Source organism: Pithys albifrons, chromosome 3 (genome assembly GCF_047495875.1).
Source record: "Pithys albifrons albifrons isolate INPA30051 chromosome 3, PitAlb_v1, whole genome shotgun sequence".
NCBI classification, from domain to species: domain Eukaryota; kingdom Metazoa; phylum Chordata; class Aves; order Passeriformes; family Thamnophilidae; genus Pithys; species Pithys albifrons.
In genome coordinates this window covers 53,103,365-53,129,191 of record NC_092460.1, presented here as the reverse complement: position 1 = coordinate 53,129,191, position 25,827 = coordinate 53,103,365, and the positions used below count along the sequence as shown (strand labels likewise).

General features: G+C 42.7%; 1 protein-coding gene across 1 annotated transcript in view; it reads left to right on the top strand.

Moving 5' to 3' along the window:
• The first annotated feature begins 6,649 nt into the window (after positions 1-6,649).
• Positions 6,650-25,827, top strand: part of UTP20 (UTP20 small subunit processome component) — a 64,834-nt gene continuing 45,656 nt past the window's right edge. Inside the window, exons 1-15 of the mRNA XM_071551990.1 lie at positions 6,650-6,781; positions 7,427-7,507; positions 8,795-8,861; positions 9,051-9,183; positions 9,661-9,849; positions 10,867-10,948; positions 11,568-11,705; positions 12,092-12,247; positions 13,869-14,015; positions 14,481-14,615; positions 16,213-16,290; positions 16,967-17,145; positions 19,066-19,221; positions 19,722-19,810; positions 25,274-25,379. Of these exons, the coding sequence (XP_071408091.1) occupies positions 6,737-6,781; positions 7,427-7,507; positions 8,795-8,861; positions 9,051-9,183; positions 9,661-9,849; positions 10,867-10,948; positions 11,568-11,705; positions 12,092-12,247; positions 13,869-14,015; positions 14,481-14,615; positions 16,213-16,290; positions 16,967-17,145; positions 19,066-19,221; positions 19,722-19,810; positions 25,274-25,379 (1,781 nt within the window). The 5' untranslated portion in view covers positions 6,650-6,736. The remainder of the gene's footprint in view (positions 6,782-7,426; positions 7,508-8,794; positions 8,862-9,050; positions 9,184-9,660; positions 9,850-10,866; positions 10,949-11,567; positions 11,706-12,091; positions 12,248-13,868; positions 14,016-14,480; positions 14,616-16,212; positions 16,291-16,966; positions 17,146-19,065; positions 19,222-19,721; positions 19,811-25,273; positions 25,380-25,827) is intronic.

The following is a 25,827-nucleotide window of genomic DNA, read 5'->3' as shown; positions in this document are numbered from 1 at the left end:
GTTGACTTTGGTTTGTTCCTCTGTTTTCCTCTATAACATGAGACTCATTGCACTTACTTCTGATGGACATTTTGAATAGCAAATCCTGGGGGTTTTGAGAGTGGAAATGCTGCCAGTATCCTTGGTCTCTCCCAGTATGCTGCAGGGACACACCATAGTTGTTTTGGCCTCTTGTACTGCAGTCTTATGGCTATTGCAGGATGCTGAGGAGTGGTGGGTGATCTGTGGTGAGTGGGGGATAGTAGACATGCGCCATGTGGATTTTCATGACCCAACTCCATGGGAAGGGACTTTACTAATCCAGGCACACTAAGACTCTTAAAATTAATGTCTGTAATTTTAGTGCATTGCTATCCAGGGTTAGCATACATTCAAACAGGCTATCGAATGGTGTTTGATGAAATGTGGATTTTGGGCTAAGGCAATGGGGAAGAAACAATAACTTTAACATGCATTTCTGAATATGCAAAAAGAATGGTGTAGATCCAGCATCATAAAGCCTCCACAGCTTCTGTGCAGTCAGGTTAATACTTCTAATGGAAAAACAATGTAATAGTGTTAGCGATTTGCAAACTTGGTGAATGCTGTGATGCACAAGGAAGTACAGAAGTAGAAAAGCCAGTTCAGGAGAAGCACTTTGGCTGAAGATGGTTTTACAGGAATTTATCTCTTGGTACAGCAGATGATCTGTATCTGTACAGTACCATTGACTGATCACCATTTTAAAGGAGCTCATTTCATCTCACTTTAAAAGAGGCACTGGTGGAACGATGCAAGTACTCATCTTCTTCCACTGGTGACAAACACCACGTAAAATATAGCCCTTGTGCAGCCAGTGGCTACAGCCAGAGAGAGGTGAATTGCACCCTTGTGGTAGAGCCTGCCCAGTTCAAGCAACCAGGTTTTTGTCTGCTTCAGTGTCTTTTGGGTTTCCTTCATCACTTGGAGGTTGATGCTCATTTCCACTTCCTTGATTACTGTAGTGTCAGTCTCCACCTAGATATCTTTTGTACAGGGATGTATTATTTCAGTATTTTTGTTTTACCAGTTGTTTCAATGGCTCCTATTTGATCTGATCATAAATTAGACCCACAAGTCAGAAGCAGCAGCAGGGTCTAAAAGCTTATTCAAATCTTTTGGTAAGAAGGGATAGCCCTATTTCTTTCCTTAGAGTTATCAACATCTCTACAGTCAGATTATCAATGAAATTTTGCATGTCTTCCTCCAGAGAGAATTGTTTTCAAAATAAAGTTATGTCTCCTCATGAGGTTTTTACCACAGACATGGACTCATTGACAGAAACTTGGGGTGCTAGGAGTTAAGAACACACACATCTGAGCTGCCCTTGAAAGTCCTACTGCAGTAGGACTAGGAACATTGTCTGGAAGTGGCACTGATTCTGGTGGCAAACACTTCTTCTGGTAACATGAAGTTTTGGAAACCAACCAAAGAATTAAGTAATTTTTGGTGGTTTTTTGTTTGGTTGATTTAGTTTGATTATGGGTATGTATCAGTTTAAATGGTTTTTTCTTACAGTACTCTGCAGAGATGAGATTATTAGACCTTTTCTTGAGAGTTTCAGCTTTTGTAAACTATGTGTCTTGTATCTATGAGATCAGGAATGGATAAGTAAGGTACTGTCTCTATTGGAACCTGAGAGCAAAGTTAGAGCTTCATGAATATTATGACAGCTCAAGCTTCAAATAAGAAAAAAATTATAGAAAATTAACGAGCTAAAACATCAGATCTAGGAACCTAAATATTGGATCTATGTTATATGACTGAGATGGATACAGAGTTAGAAAAACTGTATCAATTGCTTTGTGTATTACCTTCTATTCTATGCCAGCAACATCCCATTCCTTTCAGTAACAAAATGATAAGTCTGGCCTTCTTTTCCCTTGAATGTCATGCACAGATGACTTTACAAGTTTAAAGGCAGAAATTATTTAAGAAAGGAAATATCCTTGACTGCATCTTTGTGTAATTTTGTGTTTTCTACTCACAATTATCTTCTCAGCCTTCTTGTGAGAAAATGTCATCTTGGATTGTTGATTTAGTATTTCCTCAGTGGCCTTATACAGATAAAAGGACCAATGAAGACTCAGCAAAAAAAGGCAAAAGAAGAGAAAGAAAATTGTATGTGGAAGATGACAATGATATTGAGGGAAGCATTCTCTTGTGTGCATTTGTTTATAAGACAGCTTTGTAATTTTCCATTTTGCCTTTTTTTGAAGGTTTAACATGGCCTTAAAACTTAAGAGTTGTGATCCCTCAGCCCCAATTCATCATATTACACTGTTGTTTCAAGATTCCAGACAAGCAAGAGGAGATTTGGGAGCATAGATTCACTGCTAAAGGCTTTGTTTCTGAACATGCCCAATATTCAGGTTTCATGACAATTGTCTGAATTTTGAGTTAAACTGTAAAAAGATTGTTAGTAGCCCCAGACACATGACAGCCTGAAATCCAGATGGTCTCTGTCAAATACAGATGCCACTCATTTTAGTGGTGAGGGTGAAATGCAGGAGAACATTCACCTCTTTTTGGGGGGACAAGACACCATCATCCCTTTTAATTTTCTTTGCCATGCCCCACGCTTCCCCTGTGAATCTTCCTTCTGCTTCTTCTATTGCTGCTGCTTTCAACAAGACTGTAGCCAGTTCTGCTGCTACCACTACGGCAGAGCAGTGGGATGAAGAACAGCAGCAGTGGCCACTACTGCAAACCTCTCCTGTCCTGGGCCTATATATATAACTGCTGTCTGTGCAAAAATCTCACCCTTTTTCTTTCTAATATAAATTAAATTCTAAAGATTTCTTCTCCAACCCGCCAAGAAATCCCAAAACAACAACCAAACAAACACAACCTAAAAATACCCAAGATGTGGGTTCCTACTGGGTAGAAAACTTTGAATAGTAACAGTTGGCAAGAACCAAAATTGTGCCAGGGATTGTGCTGGCAATTTATGGTGTGGATGATCCCTGTGCTCTAGCACTCTTCAGTTTACTTCCAGAGACGGAGCTAGTACAGTCCACCTATTGCAGCTCCACAGCAGAACCCTGACATGCCATAGAGAGTCACTGGCCTAGGTATCTCAGGGGGTTAAATCAGGTTGTCAGTGCCCTTTTCTGTGAGAGAAGTCCCTAAATTCAGGATATTTCAGGCATGGATGCTTACCTCCCTACCCAAATAGCTTCAGAGGTCTGGGATCTATATTACAGCTCCTTGTCCAAAACCCTCTCTGATCAGCAAAACTACAGGTAGGTGAAACTCTCCCCATGACTCAGCTAGCATTGACCTGGAGTTGCATTATTTGCAGAATCTCTGTGCTTCAGGCGTATTAGAAAAAATGTGGCCAAACAGTTCCACCAGATTGCAGAGCAGGATTTCAGTATCTTGTCTGCTTTGATTTTGAAGTGCTCTCAAAAACATCCTACATAATCCTGTGGGGTTTTCTTCCATAAGGCAAGGCAAAATGCCAGCTAGAAGCTGAGGAGGAAACTGGCAGTGAAAATATGTCATTGTGTTTCAAAGGGCTATTCTTACTTTCCAGGCAAATTAAAAAAGTATAAATCTATTTGCTTCAGTTGAAAGAATACACCAGTGCATGATGCACTTCTATGACCTGCCTTCAAACTCATGCCAGCCTCCCCCCTACATGGGGATTTTGGAAAGCTCCCGTGATACAGCAGGTTTCCAGCCATGTGCACCCAGTCTGTGCACCCCAAGTTATTCTGTGGGGTGAGTCAAGACAGGCAAAGAGAAAGGCTTCTGGGTTCACAACCAAGTCAGGTAACTGTCACTACTTTCAGGCTCCAGTTACTTATTTAGTGTCTTTAATATTGATTAAGCAACCTAGCTTTGGGCATCCAAGCCTGGAAGGTACTGGGCTAAATTCAAAGGTGCTTCTGTTAATCTACGAGCCTGTTAAATTTAATTTTGAAAACAAAAATCTTCTCGCAATATAATTACCTATTCAAACTCCTTTTCTGGCAAGTCTCCACCATGCCTGTATGAATATAGTAGAAAAATGAAAATGTGATCTTACAGCTTCAGGAGTATGTGTTGTGCTTGTGATTAATATACATACAAGTATGATGGAAGTAGGGCAACTCTGTAATAATTTGAATACTGTGTATTTATGTAGTTACTGAGCCATGTCATGGTGGGCATCCACAGGGTCACTTGCAGATATGTACATATAATGAGGTCACCCAGAATTTCAGAGACTACCAATTCTAAGGCACAATTAATTTCATTATAACACAATTGTTTCAAGTACAAGAATGTGCCTAGATCTTCAGTGCATATAAAAGGAGCCTGAAGTTACAGCTCAGAGGCAGACGTGCATTGTAAACATATAGGTTATTTGAGATGAATTCTGCCCTGTGACACCATTCTGTGTTAAATATGGAGGTATTTTGCTCAAATGACTATTAGGCTAAACTGACACATTTCCAGAGGAGAAGCCTTCTTTGCTTCTACATAGAGTGGCTCTGGTCTTGCTGAGTCCAGCAAATACATTTTGGACAGCAGGACTAAAAAGCCCAGGAATGGACAAGATACAGGAACCTTAAACTGTCTCAGAAATGCTGATGGATTACAGTCAGGAACTGGTGGCTGTAGCCTACAGTGAGTGTTGGAAGAAGTCAGATGTGCATAGTGACTACTCTGATAGACAGGCATGTGCTGTTTTGCAATGGTTTCCTCTACGTGCCTCTACAGGTATTACTACCAATAAGCCATTGCTCTTCAGAAGGCCATCTGCTTTAAGGCCAAGTGCTTCTAATTTTTAATGCCTTTAGCATGGATTTCTGAAGAATTGCTGACAGGCCCCATCAGATAATCACAGGGTGTTGGAGCTGGGGCTTGCCTAGAGATGGGAGAACCACGTATCTTCCTGGAAAAGTAAGAGAATAAGGCCCGAGGCTTGAGGCACTGCAGTCAGAGAGGAGCATGTGTATTAAGGATATTGTTAACATAGCTGCAGCTCATACAGAAGTGGGGAAGGGATCATCTGGGGGAACTAAACCTTACCAGCTGAGGTGCCAGACCTACTGTCATGGCCACACTGGTACTGATAGCTGGGTTACTACCCTGAGGCTCCCTCAGATGTATCTCCAAGTGCGGGAAGCAGTGCTGGCTCAAATGCATTCCATGAGTAGTTCTTGCATTCAGAAACTTTCATGAACATCAGCAGCTGCAGGTCTAGCCTGTCTCACTCTTCTGAGAAGCTGCCAGTTTACAAACACAAAGAGTCATTTGTAGCCTTCTAAAAACTTCCTCCAATGACTTTTATTTTTGCTGGCCATGACTCTTCTGCAATAGGCAGGGAACACCTGAGCTCTTCTCCCCATTACTTTACATGAATGTTAGATTTTGTTCATTCCCTTGGATGATTTTGTAGCACACGCACGCCAGAAAGTTCTATAGCTTTGCAAGATGCTATTCATAATGGAAAGAGATCTTGTGGACTGTTTTCCACAAGTACCCAATATATAGGAGACATAGTAGGTGAACTTGCTAACCACTTCTGGAAGGTTATTTGTGCTCTTAAACAGTTGCATATTGGTACCTAAAGCTCTTTTGTGGATCTAGACCTCTCCACATGCTTTTAGCTGCACTTTCTAATGGGGATATTTAGGCTTGAGATCACTTAAGCCAACCTTTTTCAATTCAAGGGCCTAAATTAGGTCTTCTCTTCCCACTTAACGCAAATGCCAGAAGTCACAGGTGCTGATGGGAGCACGTTCCCCTGCTTGTCCAGATGGCTATCATGGTAATGGCTTATTGCCTGCCTGTGGGCAGCTTTTCTGGATGCACCTGGCAGTGTCTAACCTGGCGGGTCTGGTCAAAGTTGTGGGTCCCTACGTGCTCCTAACAGTGAACTTCAGCCGTGCGTCCTTCTGTCTGAATAACCTGCAAGCCTGTGTCTCCTGAAAATGGCCTTGGGCTGCCTGTAACAGGCAGAGCAGGCAGCCTAGAGCAACACAATTCCCTGGCTGTGTGAGCTGCAACTCGAAGTGGTGCCGCATGGTTCTGAGCTCTGTTTGTACACCTGCCCAAAGCAAAGCTTCCTCCGGCGTTCAGTTCATCTCCCATCTCACCAATTTCACCTCCCGCAACTGCAGTCAGAGGCAGAAGCTCCCACAGGACCGACCGACGATCATTGTCTAAACACTTGCTGTTGTGGTTTGCATGTACTTTGCCTGCCATGAGCTGCTTTTATTTTTGAGGTCCGGACCAAAGTCTGCATCAAGACCACGGAGCTGGGCAGTGCCGTTTCGTGGCGAGCCACCAACGCCGTGCCGAGTGAGGGCTGCGGGCTGCCATGGAGCTCTTGGCCGCGGCACCCCTGTCTGCCGGGGGCACGGCTGGGGTCCCGCTCGGTACCGGGTGCCCCAGCGCCCCGCCTGCCGCAGCGCGCAAACAGCAGCGGAGCGCTACTGCTCTGCCCAGAGTGCTTAGGGGAACGCTGCTCACCGCCAAGGTAACAGGAGGACAGCTATCCCACCCACCCTCCGCCAGACGCTGGAGAAGGTCTCGCTCGGCATTCGCCACCGCCCCTTCCGCCGGCGGACCCGCCCCGGCTCCCGGCAGACTAGCCCTGCTCCCGTCGGCCCGCCTCTGCTCCCGGCAGCCCGCGGCCGCAATGGCGGCGCCCAACGCGTAGTGCCGCACGTGGGGGGTCGGAGTGGGAGCTCCGCGGGGCTCTCTCGCCGCCGCCGCCGCCATGAAGAGCAAGTCCCCAGCGCACAAGTCGGGGAACACGCACCGGGTGAGCGCCCGCCCGGATGGGGCTGGTGGCCGCGGGGAGGGACCCTGGGGGTCTGCTGTCGGCGTTAATTCAGGGGTCGTGCCCCGCTGCCGAAGCAGGGGTAGGAGGCGTGAGGCCCTCGCGTCGGGGCACCCCTTGCCACGGACAGCGCTGCGAGGGGCTCGCCGCGACACCCGGACCGGAGCGCGGCTGCGGCCCCTCGCCCGGCACCTCGGCCGAGTTACCGTCCCTGGCAGGCAGCTGGTGCACCACGGCCCGAATGTAGAAAACTTGGATGATTTATTACCAAAATAATACCCGATAAGGGCATTAACCAAGACGTAGTTCCAGGAAGGCTGAGAGCTGGGCAGTGTGTTGAAATCCGGGTAGATTTCTCTGCATCTTTTTCATCGTGTTGTGCACGCTGCGAGCCTCGGTTTTGCAGCGCAGAGGGGACGAGGGTCAGTCCTGCTATGGGGCGTTTTAAGTATTTTTTGCCTTCATCTTCGAGTAGGACTGAAACTGACGGGTATTACCTGGCAGTCTGTCTTTAGAAGTGGGTTTTCTCTTTGCAGTGTGTGTGTTATCACATGTGCTGTCAGGAGGCACTTAGAAGGACCATTCTCAGAAGTGAGCAAGAAACATGTACCTATTTTTGTTTCACAGTTTCTTACCTTTTCGGAGCGCTTAAGCAATATTAATATCGATATTATTCATCGAATTGACAGAACTGGAAGTTATGCCGAGGTAAGAGCAGGAATTGCGGTAATTTTCTGAAATCACACCACAAGTAGACACACTTCATTAAAAAGACACTTAAGAAATTTAGTAAGGAGGAAATGGGAAAGAAGCTTCTGCAAGAGTTGTCTTTCCTGGAGCCTCATTTCATGCTTTGTTCTCTTTTGCTTTCTTACCTGTTTTGCAATATTGCTGTAGAGACACTTTGACAGTGCCACCCTGATGGTTTCCATGTGACTGGTGGGTCTTTGGGTGTTTCTGAACATGAAAGATGCTGCTGGGTCACTCAGCAGTCCTAGGTCCTGACCTGCAAAGTGCTGAGTAGCAATAGAATCCTAAGTTTGAAAATCATAAGTTGGAAAAGACTTCCAAAGATCATTGAGTCCAACCATTGACCTAACACTGCCGAATTTGCCACTAAACCATGTCCCTGAGTGCCATATCTACATGTCTTTTACATAATTCCAGGGATGGTGACACAACCACTTCTCCAAGCAGCCCATTACAATGCCTGACCACTCTTTCAGTGAAGAAATTTTTCCTAATATCCAGTCTAAACCTCTTCTTTTCATCCAAAGGGTTGTTGAGCACTGGAACAGGCTCCCCAGGGAAGTGGTCACAGCAGCTCCAAGCCTGCCAGAGTTCAAGAAGCATTTGGATAATGCTCTCAGGCACATCGTGTGATCGTTGGGGTACCCTGCTGAGGGTCAAAAGTTGGGCTGCATGATCCTGCTAAGTCCCTTTCAACTCAGCATATTAGATGATTCTAGCACAATTTGAGGCCATTTCCTTTTATCCCATCCCTTTTTTACTTGGGAGAAGAGACTGACACTCATAAGGCTGGCTGCATGTGTATAAAGCATGAACATGTGTCTTTATGGATGATAAGGGTTATTTATATGTGTTGTATAGATCATCATTGTGATTATAGTGCTTTGTGGGTTACTACCTCCTGGTGTGCTGAACTTCTCACTCAGTAGCTGTGGGGATGCCAAAAGAAATCTCAGAGCATTGTACTGGCTGGACTATGGCTCAGCATTTTAGATTATCAATGCCAATCAGCCAGGATATAGAAAGCAATTGTGTAAACAAAGCCTGGTGTCAGAAGGTATTTTCAAATGTGTTTTGAATAAAAAAGGAAGTCTTATTTTCAGGGAAATTCCATAGTACCTGTTGAAATGAAGTCATCAAAATTTTTTGGAATAGTCTTCAAATGTTTTCTTCATTTGAACCACTCATCTTTGCAGGATGCATTTATTAGCATTTGGTAGCTATTCTTCATCTTTGTTTTGATAGGAGGTTGAAACCTACTTTTTTGAAGGACTACGGAAATGGAAGGAGCTGAACCTCACTCAGCATTTTGGTATGTCATATTTATTCATGTTTCCTGCTTTTCTTAAACTGTTAAAACGTGTGCCTTCTTCATCCAGAGCCTGATAGGAGATTGACTGATTTTTGAACTGGTCTCTGGAGCACTATCGTTCTTTAACACTGTTCATGTTTACTATGAACTGGATGAGTTTTCAGGGTTTCTCTTTTGTGTTTTGAACAGTTCAATTCTACAATGAAGTGGCCAACAAATGCCAATCCTTCCACCAGCTGGTCTATTACCAGAATGCCATTGTGCAGAGTTTGAAGACACATTTGCAAGTTGAAGGAAGTCTTGCTTACCAACCTCTACTAAAGTAAGTATACGGTCACAAAAAGTAGTCAGAAGCCTTGATGGTATTACAAGTAGCCCTAAATTCCCTTATAAGTGTTCTTTTTCTGTATTGTAACTGAGGAAAATATAGCAATGAGATGCCCACGGTGGTCATATTTCCCTGGTAGAGCTTTACGGTTTTAAGTAAAAAAAATGCAGCTATGACAAGTCAAATAAATTAGTGGGAGTGCTTACTGAGTGTCAGACAGAATATTAATGTGCTTTGTTTAATGTTAATCATTTATGTCTTCTTCTTTACTGCTGTCTGCTTGATTTTTTTGAAAATCTTAAGATTCTTGCCATCCACAGCTGCCTAATAGGTGATATTTTTTAAAAAGTGAGAAGTGAAATTGATGCTGTCTTTCTTTCCAGGGAGACCCTGCTGGATCATGGAATGTTTGACTAGGTTTTATTGGTTTGTTTTTGAAATGCACTAACATTGGTATATTTTCTTAAACAGTCTAGTGGTGCAGCTGGCTCGAGATCTTCAGGCTGACTTCTATCCTCACTTTCATGACTTTTTCCTGGCCATCACCAAGTTACTAGATACACAGGACACAGAGCTGCTGGAATGGGCTTTTACCTCTCTTTCCTATCTCTACAAATACTTGTGGAGATTGATGGTGAAGGACATACACAACATATACAGGTAAAAGCCACAGTTAATGTCTGTCTTGATCAGCACTTACTGGATGCTGTAGAAATGTAAATGTCACATGAATACATAGCTTAATGTTTCAGTATACTTGTTAGCATGCTTTCCCAGCTTTTCTCAGAGAAACTGGCCAAGCTGCAGGGAGTTACCAAATGCATGAGTCTCTTCTGGGCTTGGGGAGTTCCTTAGCTGCAGGTGTTTGAAGGCTGATTTTGTGTGTGCTTGCCACGTTTTTAAACATTTCCCAGGCATTTGCTTCTGACTGCTCCTGTAGACTGAGTGAGTACTGGGCTGGATAGGCCTGTGGCCTGACCTAGTATGACTGCTTGTTTGGTCTTACATTGCTGTTGTAGCAGGGCTCTTCTTTTTGTCATAGACAGTAGTTCCATGTTGCTTCCTCCTAATTTCAATTTGGAATAGATGGCACAAAAAAGGAGTTACAGATTTCCTCTCCAACTCAGTAAAAGCTGTCCAAAATATTGAAAAAACACCTGCTCATCTGCTTGACTTGTGAGACTGAGGCACCACTCCCTGAACACGTGATGAGCCGCCTGCAATGGTTACTGGTACCTACCAGTGAACTGCAAATATTTATCACCCCTGCAAATTGAATCTCTCAAACTTTTAAGTGCACTGTAGGGCCTTTTGGGTCAACTGAAATACAAATCTGGCTTATCAAATCAACTTTGGTTTAACTTACTGCTGCTAAACATATATTTTGAAAATCTTGATGATACAGTTGAGCATGTGTGGATCTAGAGATTTTAGAGGTATTTCTGATTGTGGTTTAATTTGTCTGGCACTGTCATTTGGCCTTCTTTGCAAACCTCTTGTTCTTTATCCAAAGAGAGTGGGAGGGGAGTCCAGACGAAGAAGGTATTTGCCCTCTCCAGGAGGACAGGTTCTTAGTGTTTGTAAAAAGTGCTAAGTAAACTGAAAACAGTTTTTTAACCAGCTGATGGCAATTCTTGCATTGCCATTAAGACGGTGGATTATTTTGTGTCTTTGTAGCCTTTACAGCACTTTGCTGGCTCACCACAAACTCCACATCAGAAACTTTGCTGCTGAAAGTTTCGTCTTTCTAATGAGAAAGGTAAGTGAGGCATTTGTACTTTGATGTCTCCATTCCATGGTGGCTTTTGGATTCAATGTGTAATATTAGGTTTTCTCCAAAGAATGGCTAACAAGGCCTGATCTGACATACAGCATGTCCTGAATTGTCCTTTTTAGTGACTGTTTTACTGAGAATGTAATGCACTCCATGTCAGCCATGGCAAATAGAGGCCTTAGCACTCTCTGTTTTAAGAGCTGTTAAACTAAGTATCTGTGGTTGGTTTATCTAAAATGACTAGAAATATTAAAGTGGCCTTGCAAAAAGGAAACTGTAATTTGTAAATGCACATTTGCTGACTGGCTTTTCCCACAAGTGTTTTAAGGCCTTTATAGAATTGAAATTGTTGTGATAACCTTTTTGCACTCCTGAAAATCGCAGTGTGTAATGTTCCCAGGCAGATCAGTCAAGATCACACAGCAGTCTTTTGGGGAGTAAGGAAAGGGAGTGATAGTTGTTGGTTTTTCTTTAGCAAATAATGAGTTTGAGCTATTGTGGAAAGGCAGGACTAGGAGAATAACATGGTGCTGTGGAGCCATCTAATTACCTGTATCCGGCAGTTCTGAATAGAAGATAACTTTTTTCTCCTTTTGTTTTGTAGGTTTCTGATAAAAATGTACTCTTCAATTTAATGCTCTGTGACCTGGGAGAGCACCCCGAAAAGGTGGAAGGTGTAGGACAGCTGCTTTTTGAGATGTGCAAGGGTGTTCGAAACATGTTCCATTCTTGTGCAGAGACGGTAAAGACAAGATTGCTGGTTTAACTGTTGCTGTAATGGAGCCTTGGGCAATGCTCACTGAAACCTCTGAGTGTTCGTCTTGTTCACCTCAGTGGATCCTTGGTGATAAGCATGTTGTTCATTACTTCGTACATCGGAAAGCCTTTTAAGAGTATTTTTGAGATAGAGAGGTTGTTTTTAGTAATTCCTGTGCAGTATTCCTATATGTTAAAATTGTACTGCTTGCTGATATTTCAGTTTTTAAGTGATAGCCTTTTTCTCCCCCTGTACTCATTATAGAAAGAAGGCAGATCACTGGAATATTTTATCAATATATTGCACTCATTTTAGTATTGCTAGATTTATTTTCTCAGTGTAAGGACATGATGTACTCCTTTTCTGTGCAGGCTCTGAAGTTAATTCTGTTGAAGTTGGGGCCTACTACAGAAGAAGAAATTGAACTACCATGGGCAGCTGTTGGAGAAGCCTTCAAGCAGATGCTCAGATCAGCTGTAGTACATATCCATAAGGAGCATTTTGACATTGTCTTCAAGTGCCTGGAGGTACATTGATTATTTTTCTTACTGTGTTTTTATTTATGAGTGACTGACAAAAAACTGTGTGCTTGTCAAGAGGTGTGTTTGTGTTTTATGGGACCAGAACTGGGTTTTTTTCTGCTTTGGAAACATTCAATGCAATGGCATGTGCATGGGAAAAATCCCACCCTTGTTTTCTAAATTCAGAGTGACCCTGGTGGCTGTTTAGTGAGTGAGAAAGGAACTGTTTAGTGTGTAAGACTTGGAGTTCAGTCACATGGCTGGGCAAGGATGATTTTTAGGATCTGCCTTGGACACATCAGAGCCCTTGCTGGGTTGGGAGTGCTAGTGCTTGTTTTATATTTCAGAACTAGGTATATTGGTGGTTCAAAACCACTTTGTGACAGTAAAGGGAAAGATTTTTGCGCTGCAGATCTTTTTACAGCAAAGACCTGGGCTGAACCTGGAGATGCAAGTTTGAGCCTCATAGCCAAGTACTGAAAATCAGTGTTTTCAGTCTGGGTATTCCTGTGTCGCTGCTTGGGGGTTACCCTTGCTGGTTTGAGGGAGCACAGCTGAGTGCTGTGGGCTGTTCTGTCTTGGGTCATGGTGATTTAGAATAATCAGCAAGGGCCTGGCAAGTGTGTTTTACTTACCTGATCAACATTTAAGTGTTTTCTAATGTTTGAGACTGGGATTTGCTGAGGTGTATTAGAACCTCTTGCAACTGACAGCATAGTCTGTGTCAGTTGTGCTCCTCAGAGGGGTGAAGTGGGAAACTGGAGGAAATGGTACACCTGAGCATTAGGGGAGTCCTTCCAGCATGGGTAAATAGTCCTATTTGTTCTTGAAACTACCTCCCTATGACTAACTAGTTTCTAGAACATCCCATCCTGTTCCTCCTGCTCCACCCAATGTGATTGCAATTATTGCCTGGCTGTCATTAGGTACAGATTATTTTGCCACTGGATGTTTTGTATCCCTGAGGTCTCATTGACTCAGCATCTGCAGTTGTGATGAAATCTTGGAAATTTGTGACATAATTCCTTTTATTTTTAATGAGGCTTGGGTTTGAACATTGAAACTGGTGAGTGTGTGGGGATATCTTGCTCAGAGGGAAGTATTCATGTATTCAGTGATAACTCTAAATTGGGTCAATTTATAGGATCAAGGATAGGAGGTTATATCCTCTGACAGAAAAGGACACTAATAGGCCATTTAATTGTCTATATAATGTACATAATATGAGTAACCTCTTAGCATCCACATTAGCATAATGATGCATAAAGTGTAAAAGTACCTAAGTTCTGATAATTGCAATACAAACTGGATGTTTCCATGTCATTGTGGGTCTGGACCTGAATATTTCTCTTCCTCTTTCCTCTCTTGTGTGTCAAATGTTGGCCTTTCTGGAGACCCTCATTTTAGGAGACATTTGTGCTTCTGTCCAAGGAATCTGGGATGTGCCTTTACATAAGGGGAATCACACAGTGTTCCTAAAAGGTTTAATTTGTTGAACATGTATGAAAGAGCCAACAACAATTTGTTGCGCTGCTGAGATGTCGATTCTTTAGAATGTCCTTCAAATAGCAGTAAGTGAAACAGTCTGATCCATTATCCGAAACATTTTCCTATTTTATTTAAACAGGAGTCAGTCTTAAACTTGCAGAGGAAAATAACTAAGGCAAACAGCTGTATGGCTTCAGAGCAGATGAAAAGGATTCTGCAAGCTTATCTGATCCTCGTGGAACATGCAAATGGATTCAAAATCTCACTGCCTGAAGATGTCTGTCAGGTAGGTTAGACCATCACTTTGATGTGTCAGAGTTGAATATAGAAGAGGTGTGGTCAGCTGAAGCACTCGTACACATTTCTGATGTATTCTTGGGCTTAGGATTTGAGTTGAGTGAACTGAGACATTTATTTTGAGTATTGCTACCTCTCCAATCCTGGGAGATTTCACCTCTGTATTGTAATGCTAATATAGCCCTCCTTTAAATGAACAAGGGGGAAAGTAGGCTGCTGCTTATAGAGACCTGTTCCTGCCACAGTGGAAGAGATCTAGACCCCCACATTAGTGGTAAAGTATTTCTACCAGATTCATGTACATTCGACCCCACTAGGATGGATTTAGTGCCTTCAAACTTCAACTAGAAGCTTAGAACACTGTACCCTTCTGCTCCAGGGACTGTTTAAATCGTTCAAGCTAGATAATTGTTATCTTCATGGACAAATATCAGTTCTCTCTCTTTCGTTGCAGATTTTAATAAAAATGTTGCGAACACCATATCTCTCATCATCTTGTTGTGAGGTGCTGCTGAACACCATTTCTGCATTCCTGCTGGCTGAAAATGTTTTGTTGCCTGATTCTTTGACCAAGGAAGCTATTGAGAAGGTAACAAGGATGGCTGCTTATGCCAGAAGTCCCAGAGTTTAAGTTCCCTATAATAGGCTGATTTCTGGACATTCCATTTCAGGCTTGGAAATACACTTTAAGGTTGCACAGATAAGGGAGAAGCTTTTCAATGCCTTAAATAATGCCTGATGAGGTCTTGGGATTACTTTTTGTAATATCACAGAGATCACAGACTATTCAGAGTTGGAAGGGACCCACAAGGATCATCGAGTCCAACTTCTTAAGTCAATGGCCCACATAGGGGATTGAACCCATGACCTTGGCATTATACAACCAAGTTTTAACCAACTGAGCTAATCCCAGATGTACTTGACAGTCTTTCACAGGCCATCAGTGTAGCAATGCCACTATGGCAGACATCATTGCAATGAAAACAGGGCCTTACTCAAACACCTACAGCCTCTGTAGAGAAAGGAGAGAGAACAGAGAAGGGACATGTCCTGCCTAAGGTAATAAAGCATGTTAGTGAGTAAGACTTACTGAAAAAAATACATTTTTCAGTAAGTTTACAGGCATTTAATGGGCATGGCTTAGCCTTGTGAACAAGCTTCATGCAAGTGCAGTTTTCATTTAGAAAGTACAGGAGTACGCATATTTCAATATTACCTTTGGTCCTGAAGCACTGACTGGATTAGCTGCATACATTCCTATCAAATTCAGTGTTGCAGAGATTAATGGGAGATGCTACTGTGGCGTCTTACTGTTTAATTTTCCTGTTACAGTACATTATAGTTTTACAATTAACAGTGTGGACCATAATTGTGGGGTGTGTGTAAAAAAAAAACACTTGAAAGAAAAATGCCATGCAATTTACCACGGCAAAGCAAGGCCTTTGCAATTGTTTAAAGAAAGATCAAATTTCATCTGTTCTTCAGTGTTGACTTGCATTAAAGTAAGATTGGCTCTGCCTGTGGCATGAGGCCATTTTTGCTCAGGAGACGTCCTTCAAACATTTGAGGGTATTTGTTAAACTGGAGGAGGCTTAAAGCTGTCCTTGTCTTCTGAAGGGTCTGGGAAAGAGAGTTCTGAGTGTGTACTTTATGTTGCACATCTTGGCATTGAGGAGCACTGACCCTGGGTATCTCAAAGGGCTGTTCCTATCTTGGATCCTTCAGAAGCACAGAGGTTGTCTCCACCTGTGAGGTAGTAAACTTTTGCAACCTGCTACACAGAAAAAATGCTGACTTGAAATATATTTAGGACCTAAGCTTTTTACTAGCAGTTGGTGTATCTATGCTGCAGTCCTAGAACTTTGAACTTATATTTTCCACATCACACTAAAGAGACAGCTCAGCTGTCTTTGCACAGAGACAGTTGGGTCCAGCAGCATTTGTCAAAAAGGATTGTGTCAACAGCGTTTATTAAAAAGGACTCTATGTTCCTGTACTGAATTGTCACTTGGAAATGGTATTGGCTCCATGTGCCAGAACGGGCCAGAGAGCCAGGCAGGGTGTCTCAGAGTTCAAAGCATGGCTGATTCATATACCAGAAAAAATGTCCCATGGATAATGGAAAATTGGCTATGAAATGTCTCTTTTTAATCTGCTCCTGTCAACCTTTCATTTGCATCTTGCAGGTATTTGCAAGTGGATTTGAGCGGCACTTTCTTTTGGGTTTTTCTGAAGCCATGTTCACAGTGAAGCAATTTGAGAGGGTAGGTGGAAGCATTTGTGCATTTTGTTTACTTTTGTTGCCGAAGGGAACAACTGGGAATCCACAGTGTATTTACCTGCCCTGTATGCTGAAGGATTCTTGTGTATTGACATGATGTTTATTTAAACTTCTGGCATGATCTGATAAGAGTGAAAGAGGCTACTTAGGCTATTGTGTTAAAGTTTTGAAGGGGTTCTCAGAGTTGGAGAAGGTGATAGTATCTGTTCACAAAAAGAAGCCTGTCTGTTGAGAATTAAAAGGGTGGTGAGCATGTTATGGATTGGAGGAAGAGAAGGAGTTCCGGAGAAGCTAAGCGGAAATGAAGAATAAAGGATGTCTGATGGATCAGGCCTCTAACTGGTTATCTGTGAGGAATCAAATTGATTAAATGGAGTGGCAGGTGAAAGCCAAGTTCAGGGATCTGGAATGTCCTGATGAGACTAGATTTGGGGCAAGCTGAGTTTTCACATTAAACTACTGTCCTTGCTGGCATAAGCGAATATCTGTGTACTGGTGTCTAGGGGAACCAGGACTTGTAAGTCTGGTGCTTTTCTGGCTCATTTGTGAGCATTTGGATTCCTTGTGGCTGGTGTCATGTAATTGTTTTTGTGAATTTGATGATGATTAAATAAACTTGCCAGTCCTTGACTTTTTACTTTTTCTTTTTGTCCCTTCAGTGTTTTCTCCCATGCTTTCTAGAATACCTTGAACATTCCTTCTCTGGCACAGATACCTTCACAAAGGATGAGGCTGTGGCAATTCTGGCTAAACTCATTTTGGTGAAAGCAGAGCCTCCTACCATTGGTTCGATGGCATTTGAAAAGTACCCTCTTATTTTCACTGAATCGTCTGTGAGGTGAGACTTCTCAAGTTTAGGCTGTCGGCCTGAGTGCAGTGCAGAGCTACATAAAAGTTGCCCTCCAGTGTTCAGTGGAGTTGTGTAAATGTCAGTGTTACTGGCAGATTTGCAGACCAAGTGATACAGTAGGATCCCCTTTTCCTTTTTGAGGTTATTTGAGAAGAAATGCTGCTCTGGAAAGGTTATCACTGAGATAAAAAGAGTGTTGTGGTACATGTATGATGGGGATTTGTTACACTAACACGCATGCTGCATCCTTGGGCACTTAATCTTTGTAGTGAGTGCTGCAGTTCAGGTTCTCATCATTACTAACTTCCTGCCTTGTCCCCATCTTTCTTTCCCTGTGTGTATATGTCTTGTCCAGGAGCTTTCTTGACAGCAATACTATAGTCTTGCCATAGAGCACAACTGGTCAGCAAAGGATGTGTAATTAATCCAGAAACAGAACTGTGCTAATACAACTTGACTGCTCCTAGTTGCAAAGCTAGCTTTGTTACAATGAAGTGGTGGTTGCTTTCCTCCGGAGCCTCTTTAGGGTAACCACTGAAGCGTAGAATGAATGTTACTAAACTACTGATAATGATCTTTCCAGTACTTCTAACTCGGAGAATTCAAAACTTTTGCTTTGTATTGCCTTTAATGTAAGGTTTTATCTTTGCTAAAAGCAATCCACTCTGTGTGAGTTTTTCCTATTTATATTTAGTGAGTGAAGGTACTATGATTTAGGGAACAAAAGGTTGAGTCAAAATTACTAAATTTGGTTTTCTTCCCTTGTTTGCTCTGTCTGTTGAGCTCTCTGGCTTTTCAGTAGTATGGAGTACATACATGAGAGAGAACCTTGGTCCTAGTTGGAGGTTTTTTATGCTCTTGTAATTTCAGTGGTAGAAGTTAGGGCTGGGAGGCATCTCAAGAGTTGCATTCCCCATCTCCTTCCTACCTAGGATGGAATTGGCAAGTCTTAAACCAGTCCTAAAAGATGTCTGACCAAATACTTGTTAAATACTCCAATTCTGGAGATTCCTGAGCTGCTTCTGTCAGTTTGTGCCAGTACTTTATGGTTACACGGGTGGGTTTTGATTTCTTTGGGGGTTTTTGTGGGTGGTTTTTTTTCCCAATTCTCAGTATAAGAATTAAACTTCCTTTACTGCAGTTTAAATCACTTACTGCTTATCTGCAGGGAACATAAAGAGCAGAGTATTTCTTACTCTTTGCATCCAGCTTTTACAAATAGCAGGCTTTGATCATCAGAAATGTCTGAGATCTTTCCCTGGACCACAGTCCTAATTCCCTGAGATTTATCTCATAAATTTTGTTTCTTAAGCCTCTAATGATTCTTGATGTTGGCTTTTTATTAGCTTCTGTATTTTTCTAACTGTGATCTTGCAGTCACTGGGTGGAATGGAAGGATTGCTGTCCATGGAGTGTGAAGTACTGTTCGTATGTTCCAGTATGGTGTCATCCCTTTGTGCCTGCAGATAGGCTTGTTCATTTGGACTCAGCTTGTGGTTCCTTTTAAGTCCCAAAACTTTCACTTCACTGGTTGTTTCTGTCACCCATCTATGTCAATGTAATTGTGGTTTATTAAGAATAATCATGGAGGCAACTCTTGGGTGCTCCTAGAATCCTAGCACCCTAGTTGTGAGAGTATCCAATTGCAAACTAGTGTCTTTTCTTCTAGAAATATTATTTGACTTTGAAATGAAGACCTCAAATTTTTTGTGGGCCATGTTTTGTGCTCTTCAGCATGGCTAGATAGTATTTTGTGCTGTAGAGGACATTGAAAAGAAAAAAATCCCTTGGGTTGTCCAGATCCCTTTTGCTAGAAGTAGCAAACTTAATTTTGAATATTGTAGTACAAATAGGAACAATCTCTGATCTGCAGTGGTGGATTACTAAAAAGTTTGGTTTTATTTTTAGCTCTAATACAAGGCAACAAACAAATAAAAGACAAGGAGAAAAGGCAGAAGTACCAGTGTTGGATTATGTACTGTCTTTAATCCATTTACCAGAGAAGGAAGACATCACTGATCTTTCGCGGTCTTGGGTTGCCTTGGTTGTACTGCCACATATTAGGTAAGGGATATTTTAAGGTGCTATTATCATGCATTTCTCTAGTACTGTCTAGTTAATTTTCTGTAAGAAATCAGTCTGCTAAGGAAAGGACAATAATCACTGTCCCTAGGTAAAGGAAACTGTTTAGAAGGCAAAGAAAATGCTTTGTGGTAATATGTGAGTCAACAGTAAAGATAGGAATAGAGTATCAAAATTGATTGCCTGCTCACTAAATGTAGTACTCTAGATAGAGATGTTCTTGACACAGTTTCTGGTTTAAGCACTATCCTCTCTTGACAGTGTTTTTGTCAGTAATTATTAAAAGTATACTTAGAAAGAATGTACAATGAATGCTACAACTTAAATTGTGAATCAGAAATAGCAAAACCGTTTTGCTGCTGGTTTCAGACTTGGGGTGAGCTACCTGGAATTTAATACAAGACAGAATTGAAAGAAAGCTTTCATATATATGTAAATGTCAGTGTAACAGAGATAAAAGTCTTCCCATTTACTTTGGACAGACCAATGAACAAAGAAAATATTCTGCCTCGTGTGACAAGTTTTCTAGACTCTCTCTTCACAGCCATTGACAAAGGACACCTCTGCAAAGGTCAGTTATGGTTACTTCCTGTTTATTTGCACTTTTTTTGATATATAAAACAATATAAAACAGTTCTTCTAAAGACACAAAGCATGAAAATGAATACCAGCAGCATTGTGTCCAAAATTATTTACCAGCTCAAATAAAACTAGAAGAGCAAAGCTTGTGAGGAACAACCTCCAGGAAATAATTCTGCATTTACTGTTCATAATACTGATGGGGTGGCAGATGTTCTGCTTGGTGGAAAACAGAGGTAATTGGAAAGGGAGAGAAGAAAGTAAGGAAAAAAGATGATGGAAATAAATCTAAACCAGATCCAGGCTGAAGCACTCAAGTGAGGGAGAGACTGTTGACTCATAAGCTCAAATTCAAACCTATAGTGCAAAGTTTGGGACATTACCTGTCAGCCAATAGCTGTCAGTTAATAGCTAAACAGCAATAACAACTATAAACTCAATCTAGCACATTCCCATTAAATATGTCATTATCTCCCAAACCTTTGAACCCTATGTTGGGTGCCAAAAAGGACTGTCAGTGATTTCATCCTAGCTGGCATGTAATCACCCCCCAGCTGCTCACCTGCTCATACTTGCCCAGTAGGATAGGGGAGAGATTCAGAAGAATAAAAGTGACAAAATTCGTGGACTGAGGTAAACACAGTAGGTAAAGCAAGAGCCACATACACAAGCAAAAAAAAGCAAGGAATTCATTCGCCATGTCCCAGGGGCAGACAAGTGTACAGCCACCTCAGGAAAGCAGGGCTCCATCATGTGTAACGGTGACTTGGGAAGACAAACTCCATCACTCCAAGCATTCCCCACTTCCTTCCTCTTCTGCCAGCTTTATATGTGAGCATGATGCCATATGGTCTGGAATACCCTTCAGTCAGCTGGGGTCAGCTGTCCTGTGTGTGTCCCCTCTCATCACCTTGTGCACTCCCAGCCCCCTCACTGATGGGGTGGGGTGAGAAGCAGGAAAGGCCATGATGCTTTATGAGCTCTGCTCACTAATAACAAAAACATCCCTGCATTATCAACACTGTTTCCAGCACAAATCCTAACCATAGCCCCATACTAGGTACTGTGAAGAAAATTAACTGCATTGCAGCCAAAATCAGCATATAGTCTCTCTATTATTTGATACTATTTATATCATGCTATGGTACCAATGCTATCCAACACAGCCTCATTATCCACCCTTCCCCTTTCCCATTCTTTGATGTAACACACCTATATCGTTCCCTTAGTCTGTGGAATGGACCACCCCTGTAAAATGTCCACTGACTCCATTTAGTCCTTGAATTTGGGCTCCATCTGTTAATGGTGATCACTCAGGACAGGAGAGGTGGTGTGTTGTGTGCAGTTATTTGGTATCAAAGTCAGCTCATGTTGGTTCTTTGCTGTACTTGCACTGCTTCTTGTAAGGCTTGTCCTCCACTGGTTTGGGTGGTTCCTGCTATAGTTCTATAACACAGAACTCAGATCATGGGTTACAACAATTTACAGGTATATCCATTACAGTCTCCTCCCCTGGTCCCTTTGGGCCAGACCACAAGGATTAATATTGCAATGAACTCCTCCCCTTGCCCCTGCTCAGGCTTGAACTTAGCTGTGGACTGCAGTCTCTTTAGGGGAGTACCTGCTCTGAGTGGAATCTTACCTATGAATCAGTCTCTCCAGGAGTATACCCGCTGTGGTACAGACTTATCCACAACCACAGTTACTTTGACTTGTTTCAGTGCAGCCGTATCCATAGGCCACAATGCCTTCAGAGACATACCTGCTCCAAATGTGGCCTTAGTCATGGCTGCACTCCCTCCAGAAGTGTACCTGCTCTGTTGTGAGGTTATCTGTGGCCACACACTCTGAGGTGCTCAGTATGAACACCTGTACAGCCAGTGATGCTTCAAGGTGTACCTGCTGCTGCATGGACTTACCCACAGGTCACAGCCCGATTGACTTGAGTTCACACTGGGGTTCCAGCCTGTCCAGTACAGCAAAACAGAACCAGCAGCAATACCCTGGCTGCCTGCCAAGTAGGTGCATTGCCGTGTCTGTTATCGAAGTGTTCCCAGGCACAGCAGAGTGAGATGATAAGCAGTACAGCATTCCAGCAAGCAGTGAAAGCAAAAAGCAGCCACTAATGAGAACTGGACACTGATATACCGTACGACAAGCAAGCCCTATGGCAAGCACAGAAGATTATCAGTTAATAGCTACACAACAGGAACAGCTCTAAGTTCGATCTTGCACATTCTAATCAGATCTGTCATTATCTCAAACCATACAAACGTCACCAAAAAGGACTGTCATGTCTTAATCCCAGCCAGCAACTAAGTCCCACACAGCTGCTCGCTCAGCAGGGTTGAGGGGAGAGTATCAGAAGGGTAGAAGTGAGAAAACTCGGTTTGAGATGAAGACAGTTTAGTCTTAAAAGCCACACATGCAAGTGAAGCAAAACAAAGAATTCATTCACAACTTCCCATAGGCAGGCAGGTGTTCAGCCATCCCCAGGAAAGCAGGCTCCATCACTCCTAAAAGCTACTTGGAAGGACAAATGCTATCACTTTGAGCATCCCCTCTTCCTTCTTCCTCCAGTTTTATATGCTGAGCATGTTGCCACATGATAGGGGATATCCCTTTGGTCGGTGGGGTCAGCTGATCCAGCTGTCCTCCCTTGTGCTGGTTTTGGCTGGAGTAGAGTTAATGTTCTTCAAGTGGCTGGTATGGGACTATACTTTGGATTTGTGCTGAACACAGGGTTGATGACATAAAGATATTTTTGTTACTGATGAACAGACTTACACAGAGCCAAGACCTTTTTTGTTTTTTGTACTGCCATGCTGGCAAGGAAGCTGGAGGTGCATGGAAGGTTGGAGGTGACCCAAACTGACCAAAAGGATATTCCAGGCCATAAAGACATCATGCTCAGTATGTAAAGTTGGTAGAAGAAGGAGGATGGGAAGAATTTATTGGAGTGATGGTGTTTGTCTTCCCAAGTAAGTGTTGTGAGCGATGGAACTCTGGTCTCCTGTAGATGAATGAACACCTGCCTGCTCATGGGAAGCAGGGAATTCCTTGTTTTGTTTTGCTTGTGTGTGTGGCTTTTTCTTGGCCTATTAAACTGTCTTTGTCTCAACCCATGAGTTTTCTGGCTCTTACCTTTCTGATTCTCTCCCTGATCCTGCTGATAGGGGGTTGAGGGAGCGGCTACATGGGGTTTGGTGGCTGACCGGGGTTAAACCATGACACCCTTCCCAACTCCTTGTGTACCCCCAGCCTCCTCACAGGTAGGGTGGGGTGAGAAGCAAAAAAGGCCTTTGTGCTATGCGAGTGCTGCTCAGCAGTAACAAAAACATCCCTGTGTTATCAGCAGTTTCTCGCACAAATCCAAAACACAGCTCCATATTATCTACTATGCAGAAAATTTACTCTTATCCCAGACAAAACAAGCATACCATCTCTGACCCAGGTGACACCTCCAGTTCTAAAATGCTGAATCTTTTCTTCAGGCTTGAATGGTCACTGGTTGTCTTCCATCTGTGGCCAGGAAAAAAGAGTTTTAACTCAGCTTGTATAGGGCAGGGCAGTTGTTAGTCAGAGGGATAGGAAGTATTTGACCTCATGCCAAACTATAAAGATGTTTTGGAGTGTCCCAGGTTCAATGTTCATTGTTCCTCTGCTTGGAAAACTTTGTCTACAGTCTGTCATTTTCTATTCATAATGCCTTTGTTAGTATGCCTAAATGTATCTGCCAGTTGGCTCTGTTGCTTTTTTTCTCTAGTCCTTGTCAAGCATGGCTCTCTTGATTTAGACCTTTCTTCTGTCATGTTTGCAGCGTTTGTGTGCTATTGGGATTGTTTTACTGGCAATGTACTTGTCCTAACAAAGAAATACCCAAAGTTTCTTTCTTAGGCCTCATCTTTGGTGGCATTGATAGGAGCTCTGCGAAAGCTGTGAGTGCATGCAAGAGGCACATTGCTATTTCTTCCTTTGCCCATAAGGGAAAAGAAACAAATGCAACCTCAGTCCTATGCTCATGCCTTCTATTGTCTCATCTTACGCTTCCTTGCTTGGTTTTTCTCACGCTTCTCCCAAACTAGGGTTCCTGGACACCTTTTTCATTCTCTGCCATTCTTTCCATCTCTATAATTTCTACAATTCCTTCACCTTTTATTAGTACTCCAGTCTCCTCCCACTGCACATTCAAGGCTCCCAGCCCTGTGCTCCCTGTTTGACCTGCCTGGCCTCTGAGCCCTGAGGCAAAGTGCAAGTCCCAGAACTGTGTGTTTTTCTGTGGTTGCTGTGAAGTGCAAGGAAGCTGGTTTGAGAACTGGGAAGGAGCAACAGAAAGTTGTTGCTGGCAGCTGTTCAGGAGCAATATGGAAGTGCTTCCTGTATTAATCATAAAGATGTGCCTATACTGATGTGGAAGCCACTATCTTTGTTTAGCCTGGACATACTACCACCAAACAGCATGCAGATTGCAATTTGGGAACCTGTCTCCTTACATTATAAATGCAGAAAGCTTCATTTTGTCCTTAATTGCTGTTTCTTCTCCTCTCCTTGAGGAGCTCCTTATGAAGGTTAACGGTTAGCAGAATTTGGCACACACCTGGGGAGTTAAGCTGCTTGGAATAGAGGAATGTTTTCAGAGGAAATGAATGCTTGTTTCCCCTTCTTTTCTATTGGCAGCATGTAAAAAAATTATATCGTTTAAAAGCTTTCTTCAATGTGCCTGGTTTAGAAATAGTGTTTCTTCTGCTTGGGAAGAGATGAAGCAGAGGGGAATTATTTTTATTTTTTTTAAAAAAACAACCTACTTGCTAACTTAAAGTGTCAAGGGAAAGGAATTGCCCTTTCGCTTTGTTGCCTGGTAGGGCTCTGGCTGTCCTGTGCTTCTAGGAAACCCTCTATACTTAAAGGCATCTGAGTGGTTTAGGAAAGAGACAAAATTCAGCAAACCCACCTGGCCATTCACTAATAAATATTCAATCCTTAAGTATGTGGGACAGCTTGGAAGATCTTACATGGTAGTGCATTGCCAGAGTTTCAGAGTTCATAGGCACCCGTGTGGTATAGCATCAATATATATTTTTGCTTTGTCTTTGCTACGTTCATATAAATTTGGCAGCATTTCTTCCTTTATAGCATTGTGCTATCTGTGACTCCTGCCACAGTGCTTAGCTCCAGATCTCTGCTTTCTGTGCATGTGAGTGTGATGGAAACGTGCAAACTTGGAACAGTTCATGGCTTTCAATGCTGGCTTGCCAGAGGAAGTACTTACTTTGATAGCCGGAGGAGCATTTCTTTTTATGCTAATGGTTAGAAAATACACGTGCCAGTTTCTGGATCCATATGTTACCTTATTTCAGTGACTCCAGACATTTCAGGGTGGGCAAGCACTATACAAGCAGAAGTCATTGAGAACTGAGTAAATATACAAGCTGTTCTTGTTCTTTCTCTGCTCCAGGAAGTCTGTTTGTGGCCTGCCAAGCTGTAAGTACTCTTCTTAGTTTGGTGGAGTCTGCTGAAGTACTCCGTTTGTTACCTGTGGAGCGTGTCAAGAGCTTGGTGATGTAAGTAAACTCTGCCTGTTCTGTGGTCCTTCTTGATTCTCCTTGGTTGGGCAAAGAGTTGACTTTGCTTTTATGTAGGAGCTTGATAAATGCTTTGTTATGTGCTGCCCATTCTGTTACACTGGTGCATTGCATCAGTACTGTGGTTATGTAAGGCAACAAAGTTGTAGGCACTGTTTATTTGGAGAACCAGGTAGATGTAGTGCCTGTTCAGCAACAGTTTCTGTGCAAACTGGTGGTTTCTTAGCTGCAGGGTAATGTGTCAAGTAAGTTGGTTCTAGTTTTAGTTTTATGCTTAGTAACTCTCTGTTACACTGGTGATAAAGGAGACAGGAGCAGCCTTTCTGAGCTGTGTCAAAAGCCTGGACTTCTGCAGTTTGCTGGTGGTGTTGTGATTCCACCACGTCCTTACATATCCATGTGTGAGCTGGCTCTGCAGCGGGAAGAA